This window comes from Dipteris shenzhenensis, chromosome 2, assembly GCF_047967505.1.
Source record: "Dipteris shenzhenensis isolate YYH24624 ecotype China chromosome 2, Dip_SZ_1.0, whole genome shotgun sequence".
Classification (NCBI taxonomy): domain Eukaryota; kingdom Viridiplantae; phylum Streptophyta; class Polypodiopsida; order Gleicheniales; family Dipteridaceae; genus Dipteris; species Dipteris shenzhenensis.
In genome coordinates, this window is record NC_141597.1 from 17,475,120 (window position 1) to 17,493,260 (window position 18,141).

The 18,141-nt window shown below is 45.1% G+C and overlaps 1 protein-coding gene across 2 annotated transcripts in view; it reads right to left on the minus strand.

Annotated features, from left to right (window-relative positions):
* Nucleotides 1-257: 257 nt before the first annotated feature.
* Nucleotides 258-18,141, minus strand: part of SRD2 (snRNA activating complex family protein) — a 78,576-nt gene continuing 60,692 nt past the window's right edge. Inside the window, exons 8-11 of one of the 2 annotated variants that reach the window (XM_087394282.1) lie at nucleotides 9,081-9,188; nucleotides 5,099-5,224; nucleotides 4,639-4,863; nucleotides 258-676 (exon numbers count right to left, since the gene is read on the minus strand). In XM_087394282.1, coding sequence (XP_087250408.1) covers nucleotides 392-676; nucleotides 4,639-4,863; nucleotides 5,099-5,224; nucleotides 9,081-9,188 — 744 coding nt within the window. In that variant the 3' untranslated portion in view covers nucleotides 258-391. The remainder of the gene's footprint in view (nucleotides 677-4,638; nucleotides 4,864-5,098; nucleotides 5,225-9,080; nucleotides 9,189-18,141) is intronic. The other variant, XM_087394281.1, reaches the window with a different exon arrangement.

Sequence of the window (18,141 nt, forward strand, 5' to 3'; positions counted from 1 at the left end):
TTGTAATAAGGTGGAGAATACGGAAAAGCTTTGCATTTCAAAAATAACAATCTTTTGGTTTTCACCCAATCTCAAGCTTTCCTTGCAATCAAGACAAAGCTCATTAATAGTTGCCCAACATACAGCTTAACACTAAAGTTGGTCAATCCTCAAACCTACGTGAACAGTTGCAATTCTTATTGGAAAACCCTCATCCATAAGAGGAATTGATAGGCATCAAATAGGGGAATGGTGTTCTACAATACTTTGAATTATGAAAGCCCATTACAGCAAATCACATAGCTGGATGCAAGGAGATAAGAACCTGGACAACCTACGAACTATGCAATTGCAATCTAAATTTGCCAAACTATTCCAATTATTTCATAATTGGTTTTGACAAAAATTAACTTTATTCATGATAATAATCATAAACTTTAAAATCATTGTATAGTAATGTCCCATCTTGTGAGTAGTGCAGCAAATAATAGCAATAATCACAAAAGAAACAAGGACTTTCCGGGGCCATTTTATCATCATAAGTCACCTTCTTTGCTCTATAGATGCGACAAATAGTACACTTTCTATGCCTGACACGAAGCGGAGAGCGCAACAAAGGATACAATAGTGTATTCTGGACATCCTCTTTGTGTGCTAGCCGCATGTCTCTAATTACAATGCTATGCTTGCAAGCACCCTGTACAATGCCAATCAATAAGTCAAAGAATTAAAAGAACGAACACATTGTTTGACAACAATTGGAATCATTGAAAAATCACCAATAAGTCTAAATAGTCTTGAGCGCTTTGGAAAAACCTATCTGGACATCTTGTAGGTTTAAAGACTAGCTTGTTTGTAAGATTCTTGACTTTGACTGCGTGCTTTCTGAGAGGCTTACTGTTTTAAAAGTGTGCCTTGTAATGAATTTGACAGCCTTTTCTTCGGTTTGTCCCACTCTCTTTTCCACACTGACATGACTCAGCTTAAAAGCACAATTGTTGCCATTGAACCTTGGAAATACTAATAAAAATTGTTTAACTTTCTCTCACTAATACTAGGACGAAAGTATGGCTTTCTTCAAAACTTTTCCCTTCATGAAAGCACTCATACAAGACCTGAATATTTCCTTATCAGTTCACCTTTATATTGTCAAGGTTTACGGCAGTTCACCTTTATATTGTCAAGGTTTACGGCTACGATTGTCCCAAAGATTTTAAAGCGCTTTCCAAGAGTCAACAGTAGAGAGGAGTCCCCACTCAGGACTATCTGATAGCATCACTTATTGAACAAGGATTGCATATTAGAAGACCTTTGTCTAGATGCCAGCGCTATCCTACACCTCTCAGCATCCTTCAAAGTCTAAGAATCTCAATTTAAGAAATTGTTAGACTTGCAAGTTAACGCCTTTATATAAGTGTGAAATCTGACTACCTCGATTGAAGAGAGGTTGCTGCTTCTAGTCTGAGATGATGACCTTCTGTCTCTGTATACTACCCATTTCCCTTTAGCTCTAGCTTCCATGACCCTCTTGAGGTCTATGTGTGAGATCCTCATTCACATAGATAGAGCTCCCTTTGTCCTCTTTGTTAGGACAGCATGTTTGCCCCCGCTTCTTTGTATTTAAGAGTTAGGGTTTTCTTCCCTTGTTAAGTCTATCTTTCCTCTCTCTCCAAGCATTTTCAATTTGTGCCCGAGTAACATCCAGGGGACTGGTCACAATACCACCAGTTTGAGGTTGAGCACGTTGTTTTATCTCCAACTCTTCACATCAAGAGACTCCTCGATGACCATTGCAGCTCACTACCTTGGACCAAGATTTTGCTTCCTTGCTATGGGCATCTATTTCTGTGTTCAAATTTATTTTGATCTTCTATGATTCTTCCATGAGTTTCCCTTGAGTATTTTTAAGCTCGTCAACACGTTTCTTGAGGGCTGTGTTTCCACTCCTCAAAGAGTCTAGTGCAATTGAGTCGGGAGCCCTGGTGGTGACTCCGCACCTGACTTCAGCTTGAGCACCTTGATGCTAGCGGCCTGGTCTTTGGCAGTCTTTTTCAAGGTATCTTTCTCAGCTCTCAAGGCAACTCGTGACTGAGCGTGGCTTTTTTGGAGCATAAATTCTCTTCTTTTATTGCCTTGTGATCCACTTCTTAGGCTTCCGTCTTCTCAGTGCATATCATGAGGCATTCTTCATTCTAATGAGATACCTGGATGGAGTAGGGGTCTTTGGGCGGGGTGGCTTCTTCAAAGTGTCCTCCATTTCCTTTGCCATGCCCTCCCTATTTGTCATCCTGCTGGTTTCAAGGTATACGCCCCCAAATGTTAACTGCTAAAAAGAACCTGAAACAGCAAATTATTATCTTGCTGTCTCCTTATTTGGCGATGGACGGAAAACATACGGAAAAGGTTTTCAGAATGAATTGTGGAGGGAAACACACACTTCCATTGGGTAACGTTCACAGATTCCATCGAATGTTTTTCTGGAAAATGCCTATATTTTAGTTGCCTATTTTCCCAAGGCCCCATAGGTGCACATTGAGAAGCTTCCGGGGGCAAGGGTTTCCTTATGTGCCCTTTTCTTGGATTTTCTTGGCGACACTTGATTCACGATATGTATATGAATTATAGACCACCTAGCTTGAGTAAGTCGTGAAGGTGATTGGGCATTCAGTGCATCAATTTAAATTTGTAAGTAAAAGGGTGAACAATAGGGCATGCCATGAGGAGGGAACACACCATGATCTAGGAGGCCATGAACTTTGAATAAGAGCTGGCATGAAATCTATGTGATTAAGGTATGTGTGAACTTGCATCTTGCCACTGAATGGTTAAATCCCCTAATTGTCCCACGACCAAGAAATACTGGAGTGAGACCACTGATGTGGATGCAATGAGATTGTGTGTGGCACGCTTAATGAAGAGAATAAGCTGCTTGCTTATCTCGATCTTTAAGGAAGCTCTAGATCCAACCATTGAAAATACTTTGTCTATTGCTTTCTGTAATGGTAACAATAATTTTGGCTCTGACCAACCTTGCTGGGACCTACAATGGGCAGGATCTTGTACTTTACATATAGATGCACCAAATCCCCCAGAAGGGTCTCCTTATAATGCCTCAGTACACAGGAATGTCTACACAAGGCAGAAACACACACAGATGGGGGTGCACAAGAATCAAGAAGAGTGGAAGTCTTATTCCACTCACTTCAAGCCATATATATCTGTCCTAGGCAGAGATGAACATGCTCGATGCGTGTGAATCTACCTCGAGAGACCTCTACTCGAGACGTCTACATCACAGCATGCTACCTCCCCCTAGAGACATTCAAGTATGCAAGAAATTATAACATTTTTTGGAATTATACGAGGGCACTCTAAGATATGCACATGCGGAGAGGTTCTACTAGGGGAGTTCAAGGCTGACATGAGAGTAATGCAGGCAGAGATCTTGGTCTTCCAGGAAAATGCCATTGTACTTGATGGACAGATGCCATGGAACGGGACTTTCGATGAACATTAGTGGACACAAATGACACAACCATTGTACGGTATGGGAAATGTCCGTTTGACATGTGTACCACACACAAGATGATGGTTTATGACGGCTTGTAGCAATGGACCGGATAAGAGAGAGAGACATGCTGCCCACATGGGGGTGACAATAGAGTGTCTTATGTCATTGGGTCTCCTGCTTTCACCTCATAGATTTCTATCCCACAATTTACCCCATTATGCCACATGAGCCAGTCACTCTTATCGATCCTTTCACTTGGATTTGCACCAACCCATCGAGATCACCCCCAAAAAACCCCCCTCCATGTATTACCACTATGACATGTCCCCTAAGTACCTTTAGTTCTTTGACTATATCTATGATAGCTACACTTTCACCCCGTTTGTGAGCTGTGTACATCCAATGTGAGGTAAGTTCCAGTGATGGAACGTCTCACATCTGTTCAAGCCTCCAGATCACCTCCAAGGATTGACAAGTGCACAGGTGTGCAGGATTGCACAAGGAGAGACTTTGATACCACCTATGAAGTTTGAGAAATTGGGGAGAGAACCCACAACATTGGAGAAATCTTGAGAAGAAGAAATGAATTGCACACAACTTTGAAATACCAGAAACAGTGGGCTTTGTAGGAAACCCTAAATCCTTGAATTGGATTTAGTCCTAGAGTGGCACATGGCATAGTATAACATGCATAGTGTAAAAGAGGAGAAGCCCAACACTAATAGGTCATCTATTGTAGGCCTTCAAGTTTATGAAGTACTCTTATAAATACTTTCTCTTACTTTTATGCATTCATGCATGGAAAATATTTCAAGTTCTCAAAATCGACTCAAGGTAGAGATGTAACTGCTCCTATGTGAGTAGTCTACACTTGTAAACTAAGTATCCGAAAAATTAACTATCACCACCTTACACCATGTCACAAAGATTAGGCTGCAGAAATCGTTATTGCTCACTAATTTCTGAAGCTCAACTCTCAGAACCTGAAGGATTGGATTTTGCTTTTACCACAACCTTAGCTCATGATGAATACAGGCCAGTCCTCAAACAGCACTCCTGTGATCCTGCTCTAAACTGTCTTTCTACAAAAGAAGGATAATAAATAACTTCATTAACCAAAAAAAAAAGTTTTTATATTGCAGTCTTACCTGGTGACAATATATATACTGCATCCCCACATGGCATTCGAGGTCCAAAAACTGAGTAGAGGCCATATCCGCCGTGAGAAAAGATGGAATCTTATTGTGCTTTCGAACTCGTTTCATACCAGCAGTTTCACACTGGTCAAGTTTCTCTTGTTTATTTGCCCATTCTAAAATTGGAATACTGTAGTCAATGGCACTTGCATCTCGCAAATCATTGTAGAACACATTCTGAACCAAAGCATAAAGGGTTACATTTTCGAACATACTCAAATTCGCTTCAGCCTTAATGTTACAACTACCAAAGGTACTGGCATGCATAACATTGCAAGGGTTTCCAACTGCATTGGTAAATTTAGAATAGTACTGAAAGTATTCCAACTAAAATCAAGAGAACAGCAGGACACTACTGGAATTCTTAATGTAAACACACATAGTTCGGAAAGAACAAGCTACACGAGCATACCTCAATGAGGAAGTATCCTGAAGGAACATATGTGTGAGCTCTCTTCATGAGTTCATCTGTAAGGCAGTAAATTTTGTCTCTCAAAGCAGTCAGCATCTGGCTTCCCAAAACGAGAAAGTCCTGCGACTGCATTGTTAAAACAAAGAACAACTACTTTGAGTTCAACGCTGGAGTATATAAAAGTATGAGCTGGGCATGAGAGAGAGAGAGAAAGAGAGAGAGAGAGAGAGAGAGAGAGAGAGAGAACTTGCTATCCTTTAAGCCGAGTTTGCAACATTCAAAGGGGCAAAAAAGAGGGAAATATATCTAGATGAATCCAGGAACATGCCCAAACTCATCCTCTAAAAACACAACGCATAGTGAAGTTTCAATCTCATGATAGTCACTCATAAGGTTGAAAACCATAAACTCCACCACGCATAGTCTCCTACCCATTTGTTCATCTCCCATTCCTTTTTCCCTCTTTCTCTCTTGCTTCCACTAGTTCTATCCCCTTTTCTAAATCTGCCCCTACCCCTTTCCTACATTGGTATCATGGCCATGCTTCTAGCACCTTTGATTCCTTACCACTTAGGACACTTAGTCCCGCTAGGGCACTTTGCCCTAGGGTTTTGTTATATTGGCTCTCTTGTACTTTCACTCAGTTTTGCAGCAATTCATTACAGCCGCCCGTTTTTGTCTTCATTCCCTCATTTCTTGAGCTTCCATTGCTTGCCCTAGCCTACAATTCTCCCTCACCCTTTCACTAGTTTTATCCCTTTTTCTTAATCTGCCCCTATCCTTTTCTACAATATCATTGAGTCATGTAATCTTCTCTTTCTCTCCGTCTCTCCAACGTGTATTTCAACAACAATCGTACCTCCATTCTAAAAGAGCCGAAAAACATAGGACCTCCATAGACGTCTCCAAAAATAAGTCTAAAGAGGAGGGGCGACGTCAAATCTCTCCCAAACTACCCCTACTGGGAGACCAATGCATGTCTTGAATCAGTGAGATCTCCTGGCAATCCACATTGTGTATTCAAAAATCGGATACCCTCCTCCAAGGAGACACCACATCGATACATCTCTGCTCACTTGCGTACCCCAAGGCAAGTGTTGAAGGGGCCAACCCCCATCGAACCAGAGTCGTGATGATCTACCCTCAATAAGAGAAGGGTCAGGGTCATTATCACTGCATCCAACAACTCTAAAGTGTGGAGAAAAGCATCTCGGATAAATTCTTCAACTAGTAACCTAACAACTCTCCAACACTCTTAACTACTTTCTAAATTGTTCCCTTTCCCGATCCATAGATATGCAAATAAACTATAGGGGAACACCTATGCTAGAGAAGACGCCCAGGTAATGAACACATCTTCCTCTTCTATCTGTATAAATCCATCTAAAGAGTCCACATGAATCGTTGGATTACTCTTGCACTATGCATTATAAGATCTTATGTGATGATCTCCCTCTCGGGTGAGGACAACTTTTCATATACACTCTTAAGTCTAGACTGTGGATGTCGATCTTCTCCGATCTTCTCACCCATCAAGACCATTACAAACTCTCATGATTGCCTGGTAAAAAGGCTCTCATGACGAGCTTACCTAGAAGGGTTCTACATTGAACATCTAGATAGATAATGTTCACTCCACCCTCATACGTAGTAAGATGGCTCTACTATTAGGACTACCATCACAAGCTGACCAAGGATAGTTCCTAGTCAACCTCTTAAGCTGGCTAAAACAAGAGTGTTAGAAGCTCCAACAAGAAGTAATATACTAGGCAGAAGCCAAAAGTACTTGATTGACACGTATTACCCTCCAAAGCCAAATCTATAGTGGTACTCCAATCTGTAAGGGGTGCAAGCTTGCACCTAATGGGTTAAAAAATCCTTCCAAGGCTCTCATGACAAGCTTACCTAGCATGGATTTGCATTAAACACCGGATCAATAAGGTTCAGTCCACCCTCGTTTGACAGTAAGATAAAGGCATTTCAAGCTACCTTGACTCTACTGTCAAAAGTACCACCACATCCAAACCAAAGGTTCTTCCTAATCAACCTCTTGAGCTAACCACCAATGAAAAGCAGGAGAAACTCCAACAAGGGCAATATACCAAGCAGAAGCCAAAAGTACCTTGTTGACAATCTATGCCCTCGAAGGTAGTAGTACTCCAATATAACACATTCCTCTGTTTAAAAACTATAGAACTAGAGTGAGCATTTCTGAGGGGCTGATATGCACACCTACTTGGCAGCTGAAATATCTATTTGTAGAGCCTCTCTCAAACCAAGTAAAGCCAATTTTAGTCAATACGTCCACATCAATAATCCAAAATTCTAAGGATTTGTGAACTCCAACCTCGCAGTGAAGAAATTCTTCATTGTTTTGTATTGGAAGACGAAGCCTATTAATATTAATCTGCGATCGGGGAAAAAAGTTCATAGACTCTGCTACGAAGAGAAAAAGGAAAGGTGCTAAAGTGAAAGAAAAGGGGAGGTTCACTAGACTATTACACATAGGTAGGATGCACACACAATAATTTTATGCAAGTGGAATGCCAATCCCTAGCTACAATGGATGCACTAAACTGAAAATGCAGCAAGTTACTGCAAACACACAACCAACCTCATACATTAAACAATCCATCGATGAGTAGGTTAGAGGGATGATTTTCCTAGTAGCTTCTCACAGATAGGGCTTCAGCCATATCCTATGCAGCACACTAACACAGTGTATATACCTAGATGAATCCAGGAACATTCCCAAACTCATCCTCTAAAAACACAATCTCATGATAGTCACTCATAAGATTGAAAACCATAAACTCCATCACGCATAGCACGGACTAGCTACTATGACATCCCCACTGACGTCATCAGCGCCGAACAGTGTGCCTAATCAAAACGCATCAAACACATGCATCAGATTGGCAGCTGTAGAGTGAGTGGCATGGTGAGTGTATACCAATGTGACACATGGCAAGGGCCACATGACATAGACCAGTTATTGGTGCTATGTGGCACCCATCCCCTTCATCCATGATGGATGTCTGCAAGGCCTTGCCACATCAGTGGCCCCTTAGAAATCTCTAACCCTTGTCCATGACATAACATCATAGATGTCCTAACTTAGGACCTAAGGTCTACCTACCACACTTTGTAACCTTTACTTAAACCTAACCTACCCCAAGGATAATTTAGTGAGCTAACTCCATTTAAAGGACCAGCCTGACAGACTACCATACACCGAATTCAAGGTGTCCCATCTCTTTTGAATGGTCATAAGGCATCTGAAGCCTCTCCCTCGGATATTTCCTCCTAGCCTCGCCATTTGGAGGCACTGTTGCGCCCTTTGATAATCACAAGTGCCCGCTTTGAGGCTTGCAAAGGTGCAGCTTGATTTTGTATAACTGCCTCATCATCAACAACCTGCCCCTTGCATTGTATACCCTCAGTGATTGGTTTATTGTTTGTATTTACAGAGAAGGGCAATTTTTTAATTGCCAGTTGTATTACGTGGGCCCTTTTTTAGCCACTCGGTCCTCATCATCGAGAGCTACCCTCATGTAATCATCGTATATCCTGTTATCCTTTCACAATGAGAGTGAGAAAGGCTTAAACAGCCAAGAGATTCTCACACTAAGAGAAGAGCTCCTGCTGCTGGGAGGTGGTTCTGAGTTCCAGGGGGACCAGTATCATCATTCCTCCTCGACTTCAAAAAGAGGTTAGCATAGGTCTTATTTCTACTTGATATCTGGTTGAATAGTGCTTTAATTAGAAGGACCAATCATTTGCTTAGGTGTCTATACTTTTCTTTGATTGATCTGCCCTATTAAAGCATACCCTGCGCTCACATAATTTCTGTGATACACCAGTTAAGGCACAACGAATCAGACCACTATCCCGTCCTCTTGGGAGCCTCTTTCCCCCAATTTTTTTGCCTGAATGTTCTAGAATAGCAAGCCTCACAGTTTGCTGTCAAAAAGTTCCTCACCTTTTGTTTTCTCCTTTTCTGTGGCACGCGGTTGTGATATACTTCAATCCACAAGACAACCTCAAATGGTAAGACTTGCTGAACAGTCTCGATTGCCACTGTATCTATCTGCACAAACCAACCACTAGATTACAGCATGAGCGTATGCATGTCCGTGAGAGAGCGAGAACACGCAAGAAACTGATGAGAAATGTTGCCTCTATTTGTCAAACACATAGCACAATCTACCCATGAAAACTCAAATATCACTCAACATTTTTGAGAAAACTGTACAGATGCATTACAAAATTTAAATCCTGCAAAGCTTGCAATCACGTCATGCATATCTTTCTAGCATTAATTGGCAACCCCAAGTACTCAATTGATAGACAAAAGACTGGGTCATAATAGCCATACTTGGTCTTCCTGGTTCACCCAGCCTATGTGAATGTTTTTGAGGCAATATACATTTTCCTCGAGGCAATATACATTTTCCTCGGACAGATCTCCTTGTATCACAAAGCAGGATCTGGTCGAGTGTCCAAGATAATTTTACCAATTGATGGAAGAGAAATAATTCATATTGAAAATGCTACAAAATATCTACGATCATCCACAAAATGAAATAATTCTCAGTACCAAAGAAAGAATAGGTTCCAATGCAAGAGATGAATATCCCCCGAGCATCTAGCATCCTATTGAAATAGATAGAGCAGCATCACACTCCCTTCTTGATCACCTTCATATGTCAACTGCTACAACTAACTGCATCTGAAATCCTTGGACTGTGGGGCATGAGCTTTAATTCTGAGAACCACTCATAGCCCAAGCTGCAATCACAACTGAAAGGGGACTAACCCTAGAGACTTGCTACCAAGGTCACCTCTGCATCTCCAACTCTATACATGATCTTAATTGTAAGGACTCAATAATATATCTCCAGAAAAATATTGTCCTGATAAGACCTGTGACAAAACTGAAGAGAGCATTGTATATGGTGCCTTAAATCGTTCAAATAAATGTGTAAGTTTGCTCTTGCTTGACTTCTAAAACTAAATGGAAATCTTAATAAGAAGATTGGTAGGTTTTTCCCACCGCCTTAGATGTTAAGATACTGATCCTTTAAACGCTGAACACGGGGTAGCAAAACCACTACTTTGAATTGTCGCAATCATCTCCACATAAATATCCCAACCTCTGAGGCTCGTGCACTCACACGTGTGATAATTACTTCATTAGTCCCACCACGTTGTGGCCTCTCTCATAAAATAATTTCTGATTTAATTCTATCTTGCATGCAACATGGGAAAAACTCTTGAAGTGAGTAACTGACAGCAAGTACGGCCAAAGGCTCCACCTTCCTGACACACCTTGTGAAGAATATTTTTTATGGCTCACTTATTGACTTCACAACTAACCTCATTAGGCATTTTTGCTTTGTTTTGGACAAGCATCTAGAAGAAGGTTTGTTTGCATTAGGTGTGAGGAAAAGCAGACCTAATAGAGGAGATACAGTGGCGGAAGAGAAGGAAGGGAGAGAAAGAAAGAAAGAAAGAAATTCTATTAACATCCATGGAAGGCCAACAAGTCTATGGGACAGGAAAAAAATACACCTGCTTAGGGAGGGCACATGGCAGCTCCCAGGGAGTGCAAAGAGCATCTTAGAGTACCTACGTTCTAGCTTGGGAAAACATAATCAGCCATACATCAGTTTAAGACAGTCTTTTGGTTTTTTTTTTTTCCCCAAAAAAGAGACTTCTATTAAGTAAGAAAGAAACTCGCTAGAGCAAGCTCTGAGCGGAAATACAACATCATGAAATCATGAGGATAAATAAAACCCCCCTCAAAGTGAGGTGTAAAACAACCAAGGCTGAGGCTGAAAGTGCCACCTCAACCCTGTAGAAGTCTCAGAGAAGAAAGGAGAATCCTTCCATTCCCTGAAGAAAGCACTCCTAACTGAGGCTGCACGGGAGTCTCCCTGTATACTCATCCATATGGCCATCAAAGTATGTATGGTGTTTGTCTAGATACTAGCCAAAGTGTGCGAGGGATGAACCTGAGTACCCTCCATAGCCTCTGTGCATCTGGCTCTCCACATATGCTAGGATGCTATGCTCGCTAAAATCTCCCAAGAAGTATCCACAGAGACATGTACATCTGTAAAAGGAAGGTGTGGTACCACATCCAATGAACAGGACTCAATCTGATGACGTCGAACCAAAATGGCCCGAGAGGAGTCAAGTCTCTCATAGAATACCTGAGGCCCTGTAAGAGAAAGCCAAGCCACTGAGCCCCATGTCATAAAGAATGGGAAGTGGGCAAAGTGACTGAAAATCTTGGCTACCCCCATCCAAATCATCCTCGCCTGTCTGCAATCCCATAAACAATGCTGAATAGTTTCTGATGCAGAGAGGCAACAAGGGCAAGTAGGGTCGGCTCCGAACCTGGATCTCCAAAGGTTCACTGCAATCCCACCATGGATAGAAAGCCAAAAGAAGAGAGTGATCTTTCTATTCCTGTGGGATTTCCAGAGTCTCCTCCAGAAGCACCTCTACAGATCCGCAGTGATATCAAATGTCTCCCAATGAGAAACTCTGGAAGGTCTCCAACCTCTACTACTGAGCTGAAATCTCCTGGCATTACTGATCATGTAACGAAAGAAGGGGATGCTCTTCTCTCAATGCCCTGCGTCAATCCACTCCCACTCTCGAAGGTCCCACTGCAAATACCTAATGGGAACTCCCCTGTAGAGCCAAAGCCTCCAAGACCCGATGGAGAGTAGCCGGGGGGCTGGGTCGAGGAACCACTCTGAATCTGATCCCTGCACCAAAAGACCTACAACCCTGATAGGTTGAAAAGCAGACTCAAGCAAGATGTCCTCTGTGGATCTGAGTAATCTGCCACCATCCTGCACAGTAAAAACTAAAGCATCCTCCTGTGCATCTCGAAAGGCCAAAACCTGAAGCGGAACACCGCCTCTCGTAAAAGTATCTGCCCAAGTGAAGCAAGTGAGTGGCATATCATCTGTGTCCACCCACTCCTTTGGAAGGGATGCCTCAATCTGCAAGATCCTCCCTACACTCCCTCTGAGATGTCATGTTAACTGAGACTTGATCTCCTCTGGAAGCCTGCGGAAAGCTTTCCAAGACCCCAAAGATGATGCAGGTCTCCTCTCCCACCTGGACCACTGCATGTAGAGTGAGGCACCAAGTGGTCCACCATGATCATCTAAAATACTATCACTCCACATGATGGGTTGCCTATCAATCTCTTCACGAGAGGAAGGAGGAATCCTCCGAAGAGTGCTCCTGAAACTGGCCCATGCTTTCAGAATGGCAACCATGAGAGGGGACGAAGGTGATCTGAGGTGTGCTGTGGTGAAGATCCACCTAATACTGCTCATCCAGTCTCCTCCTGAAAAAGGTGTGTACCTCTATATGTTGCTAATAAGAAAGGCCTTCCACGGTTCCTGCCCTAGCGTAAGTCCCCGCACCACCATCTTGCATAGTAAAGCTCTGCACTGTAAATCTGGATCAATAATATTGAAACCCCCTTCCTGTGTAGGGAGGATGAGGGTCTCCCAAGCCACCCTGGCTAAGGTATCTGCAAGCCATCAAGACCACTCCAAAGAAAATTTCTGATCGGTCTCCTGATCTAAGTAATGCAGTCTCTAGAATAGCACCAGCAAGAACAAACAAACCAGACCGTGGCCAAGAGGACCTAGTTGACCACCACAACTCTAGAGGCAAGATCCATCTTGGCTGAGCTCCAAAAAAGGAGCTTCATCCTGATGCTCTCCAACACGGGAGCAAACTGCTGCGTGGAAGAAATATCCAAGCCGACCTGGCAGCCAAAATACCTGACAGGCACACCCCTCTGAACCCAAGTGAATCCTATGTCAAGCTCCCAAACTGGAGTGTCCTCATCAGTGATCCAAAAGCCATTGGATTTATGCCAATTGATCTGCCCCCCCGCCGCCAAGCAAAATAAATCCAATGCTGTCCTGAAAGAAGTGAGCGTCTGTGGAGTGGCATCCAAGTAAACTGCTGTGTCATCTGCCAACTCACTGTCAAGTAACTCCTCTTCCCTTCTAATGGGAAGTCTCGGCCCAAAGATGTCAGCTTGAGATCTAACATAGATACTCATAGCTTCGGCCATGAACAAAATAAGTAAAGGAGCAAGGGAGCATCCCTGACGGACTGATCTGAAAATCTGAAATCTCTCACCCCTTACCCCACCACCCAGTACCTGGCTGTGGGCTGATCTGTACAAGGAAAAAACACCTCTGATCCAAGCATCAGTAAAGCCAAAACGTAGAAGGGTGCCCTCCAAAAAACCCCAATCTACTCTGTCATAGGCTTTCTCAAAATCCAAAAGTAGAATGGCCAGATTCTGGCCGCTCTCTGCATGGCCCACTCTGAGGCTTCCAAGAAAGAGAAAATGTTATAAAAAATGCTTCTGCCATGTACAAATCCCGTATGAGTGTCATGAATAAGATTTGGGAGAAGGGGCTGCAATCGGAGGCTGATTGCCTTGGCCAGAATTTTGTAATGGGTCCTAGAAGTGTGATAGGCCTCCACTGGGACACTAGATTTCTGCAACCTCCTTTCGGGATAAGGTGGATGAGACCTTCTGTAAGTGACCCAGGCATCTCACCAGAGTCCCAAAAACCCTGCAGGGCTGAAGTAATGTAGTCTCCAATCGTATCCCAGAATGCAATGAAAAAAGAGGGGGTAAGGCCATCCGAACCTCGGCACTTGCCCTTGTGAAGGGCTGAAAGTGCAGTCCTAAACTCTGTGTTGGTGAAAGGTGCATCAAGCAAAACATGCATATCCGGTTTCACCAACAAAGGGATGCTCTGCCAAATAACCTGTCTAGCATCCTCTCTATTGAAGAGCGGCATAAAAATCTGAAGCTATGCGCAAGACATCATCAGGATCTGTCTGTAAAACCCCATGTGAGTCAATAAGTTGGGATACACTCTCTCTACTATGTCTAGGGCCAAGAGTAGAGAAAAAGTGTTTATTGACTCTGCCACCCATCTGAATCCAGAAGGACTCCCGTGCATGAAAGACATACTATGCTCTCTGATCAAGCAATACCTGCTGATGAGCCCTTGCTGCAGCAAGGCGCTCCTGAATCCAAGCATCTAAAGGCCGTTTCTGCTCTTCCCTCTGCAAAGCTGCCAACTGCTGGCGAACACCAATCTTACGAGCAACTGAGAGGTAGAAGTCGCTAATACCAGAAAGGGCAACAGCTACCTGTGATGGCAATGGCTGCCCACCTTGGACATGAGAAACCCATATCTGCAGGGCTGCCTCTGTAAGGTCCTCCTCTGTGTACAAGGCATCTGGAATCCTGATGCTAGCAGATCGGCCTCTTAGGTGAGGCTCTGAGATAGCCAGCACAACAAGAAAGTGGTCTGAAGTGGAGATCCCAGCAGCAATGCATACTGATCCACCTCTGTCAAGTGCCCAATCATCTACATAGAATCTGTCAATGCGTGCATGAATAGGCATCTGCTGCCTCCTGTTCGACCAAGAGAACAAGAGGGACTGTGGCTGAATAAGAAAGGCATCGTCCAACCAAGTATCTCTGCCACAGTAGTGAAAAAGGAAGGCATCCCAAGCTGCTCTCTCCAAAGAGTGAAGTCCTCCTTCTCTACCCCCTTTTTTGTCTCACGGTAACTCAACCATGTTAAAGTCACCTCCAATCACCCATGAATCAGCAATGGGGGCCGGGGCCCAAGAGAGCAGATCCTTCCACATAAAGACACGTTCCCCTCTAATGTTGGAGGCATACAGGTTAAGGAAACCAACCTTACACCCTCCAATCAAGAGAATAATCCACTGAGCTCTAGAGGGAATAATGACTCCATGTCCAACAACCAAGGGGAGAACCGACTGCGAAACTGAAATAAAAGTGCCCCCTTGGTGCCCAAGGCAAGCGACCAAAAAGTATGACCAGAAAGTAGTTTGCCAAACTTAGAGCAATCACTGGCATCCAACTTGTGTTCCTGGATAAAAAGGATATCAATAGCACCTCCAGTGAAACCTAGATGAAGCTGATTCCGGATCAGTTGCCTACGGCGACAGTCTGGAACTCCGCCTAGGCTCTGTATGTTCCAACTGACTATCCTCATCGACAGGATGATGCTGGATGGAAAGGCTTACCCGACCTAGTAGAGGAGACCAGCTTCCCCTGGGCCGAAACACTCCTACTGAGGGCAGGAAACTCAACAAGTAAAAGGATCCCTACACCTGCTGAGAGGGAGGCCCTGCCAAAAGGAATCCCAATGACCGGGACCCCTAAGGTGGAGGGCATAAACTCCTCATCATCCATGAAAGTCGCCGAATCAGCCAGTGTCGAAAAAGAGTTCCTGAGAAGCAAGTCTGGCCGAGGAGTGCGAAGAAGACATGCACTCGTGGAGGAAGGAGAAGAAGGACCTGCCAGGCCTCTATCAGCAAATCTGGAGCTGGGAGCTGAGGAGGCCTGTGGCTTCGCTGAAATTGGATCTGTAGTCCTTATCTGTGCAAACACTCCCTCAACTGTGGCATGAATAGTCTGAGGGGGAGAAGTATCAGTAGCCCCCTCGTGATCAGAAACAAAAATGACTGGGGCTGGTGCATCTGAAGTCCCCTCCTGATGTGAAACTATAGTATCTGGGGCTACAACAGCATCCACCTCTGGAATCTGGATGGCATCTGTCTGAACCGGATCAAGGATGTTCTCCTGAGGTAAAGGAGCCACTCTGACCGTTCTCCAACGTGACACTGGGAGTGCTACAGGCTTTGGGCGCCCTGCGTCCCCTAGTGGTCATGGGGTGCACGAAGCAGGGCGCCCTGCTGCTCCTGGTAGTCCTAGAGTGCGTGGTACAGGCCGCAGGGGAGGTGCAAACGGGGTAGTACATGAAGGAGCCGCACCAGAAGACCTCTTGGGTCTTTTTCTCTTCCTTGGGCAATCTCTAGCAAAGTGCCCAAGGGTCCTGCAAATCCTGCATTGATCCTGTCTACCTGCAATCTCGATTCTCTGTCAAAAGAGAGAGCCATCTGGACGCTGAATCATGATGTGGTCATCTGAGATGTTAGGGTCAGAGACAATGACCCTAACTCGAGGCACCCCATCCGCTCTAACTACCTCTGTTGAGGAAGAAGGCATGCCAGGAAGGAGGGGAATCTCAGTGACCACTCCGAAAGTGGCTCCGATAGTAGCAAGAAGTCAATGGTAAACCTAAGGAAGACCAAGAAACCTGATGAACAGTGATGTGACCTGACTGTCCTCCTTGACTAGATCCCTCGACTAGATCGAAGCCCAAGGTGTAGGGCAAAAGAAAAATCCTTCTCGAACCCAAAGCCAAGGGATTTGCTTTGAGAACAAGGATTGTGGACTCGTGGGAGTCAAAAATCACTTAGAAGAATCCACGTCCCAGAAGTCGAATATCCCTGAGGTGTGGGGCGAGATCTCCTGGTAACGCCGCCAACATCCAGTCTCTAGCCTGTGATCTGGAAGCATGTGACCCAAAGATGCGGGCGAAAAGTGACGTGGAGCCCTCTAATTCCACATCTTTCTTGAGCTGCTACAGCTCGTCATCTGAAAAAATGACAATTCTCGCGGCCGGTGGAAGTGGACAGAGATTGGCTGAATGGGGATCCATTCGCCGATCGAAGTGAAAAGGCCGATTCCAACATTGTTAAAGCTCCGTCCGTGAAACTATTGCCCAGAACGCCCTAAAACGCACGTAGGAAGGAGGAGAAAAGGAGAGGTTAGGAGAGAGGGGAAGGGACAGAGAGGAGAAGTGGAGGGGAGCTGAGATAGGATAGAAGGGAGAGGGCTAACGGGGAAGGAGAGGGTAGGCAACGGAGAGGAAAAGAGGGGGGGGTTAGGAGGGAGGGAGGGGGCGGGTTAGGAGGGAGGAAGGGGGCTCAAGACGGGGAGGGAGAAGGTGGGCGGGGGAGAGGAAGGGAGGGGGCAGGATAGGAAGGGAGGGGGCGGAGGGGTTAGAGGAAGGGTGGGGGAAGGGGCGGGGGAGGGAGGGGGCGGGGGAGGGGAGGGAGGAGGGGGGGGAAAGAGGGGCGGGGGAGGAGAAGGGGGCGAGGGGGGGGGAGAGGGAGGACGGGGGAGGGGGAGGGGGAAGGGGAGGGAAGGGGCAAGGGAGGAGGAGGGGGCGGGGGGGCAGCAGGAGAGGGAAGGTGGGGGAGAAAGGGGGCGGGGGAGGGGGAGGGGTCGGGGGAGGGAGGGCAGCGGGTGGGGAGAGGGAGAGCGAGGAGGGAGAGGAAGGGGGCGGGAGGGCTGGCAGGGGGGGGGAAAGGGAGGGAGAGGGGGCTGGTGAAGGGGAGGGAGAGGAGGAGAAGCAAGGGGAGGGAGAGGGCGGGCAGCGAGGGTGAGGGGGAGGGAGAGAGAGGGAGAGGGGGCTGGCTGAGAGAGGGAGAGGGGGGGGGGGACAGCAGCTCACGGGGAGAGGAGCAGCTCACGATGGAGAGTCCAGTCTTTTGGTTTGGATTTAAACTCTTAATAATTGTTGTGCCTCCATGATATACTGCCCATTTTCCATCCTTCCTAGCAGCCTTGACCTTAGCTCATTCCATTGCCTTATTTTTCAATTCAGCTTATGTAAGCTCCTCAACTATATCTTGGTCCCTTTCAACTTGTAAGATTGTCGGAGAAGCTTAACACGTAGGTCTCGTGAGTTGAGCATAATGATAGCATGACCTTTAGACTGTGAGATTTGAGTTGGCCTGGCTTCATCATCATCCTCGACATCATGACCCTTGTCAACCGTCCAATCAATGTCAAGCATGGCTGCTTTGGCATGTGATATAGTGTCACAGAAAGAGTCCTCCTCTTTATACCATCCTTCGGGAAGTCCCCATATTCTTATCTTCAAGGCATAATCACATCTAGTTGTGTGTTCTTTAATCTATTCCTGAATGTCAGCTTTATTTACTTTGGTATGAAACTCCACAATCACTTCCTTCTTAGCATTCTGTACTTCAATGTGGCCTAGATCTTTGACTGGGGGGGAAGCCTTGCAAGACTTTCCAGCCTCATCAATTACTACCTGCTTGCCAGGTCCTTCAAGAAC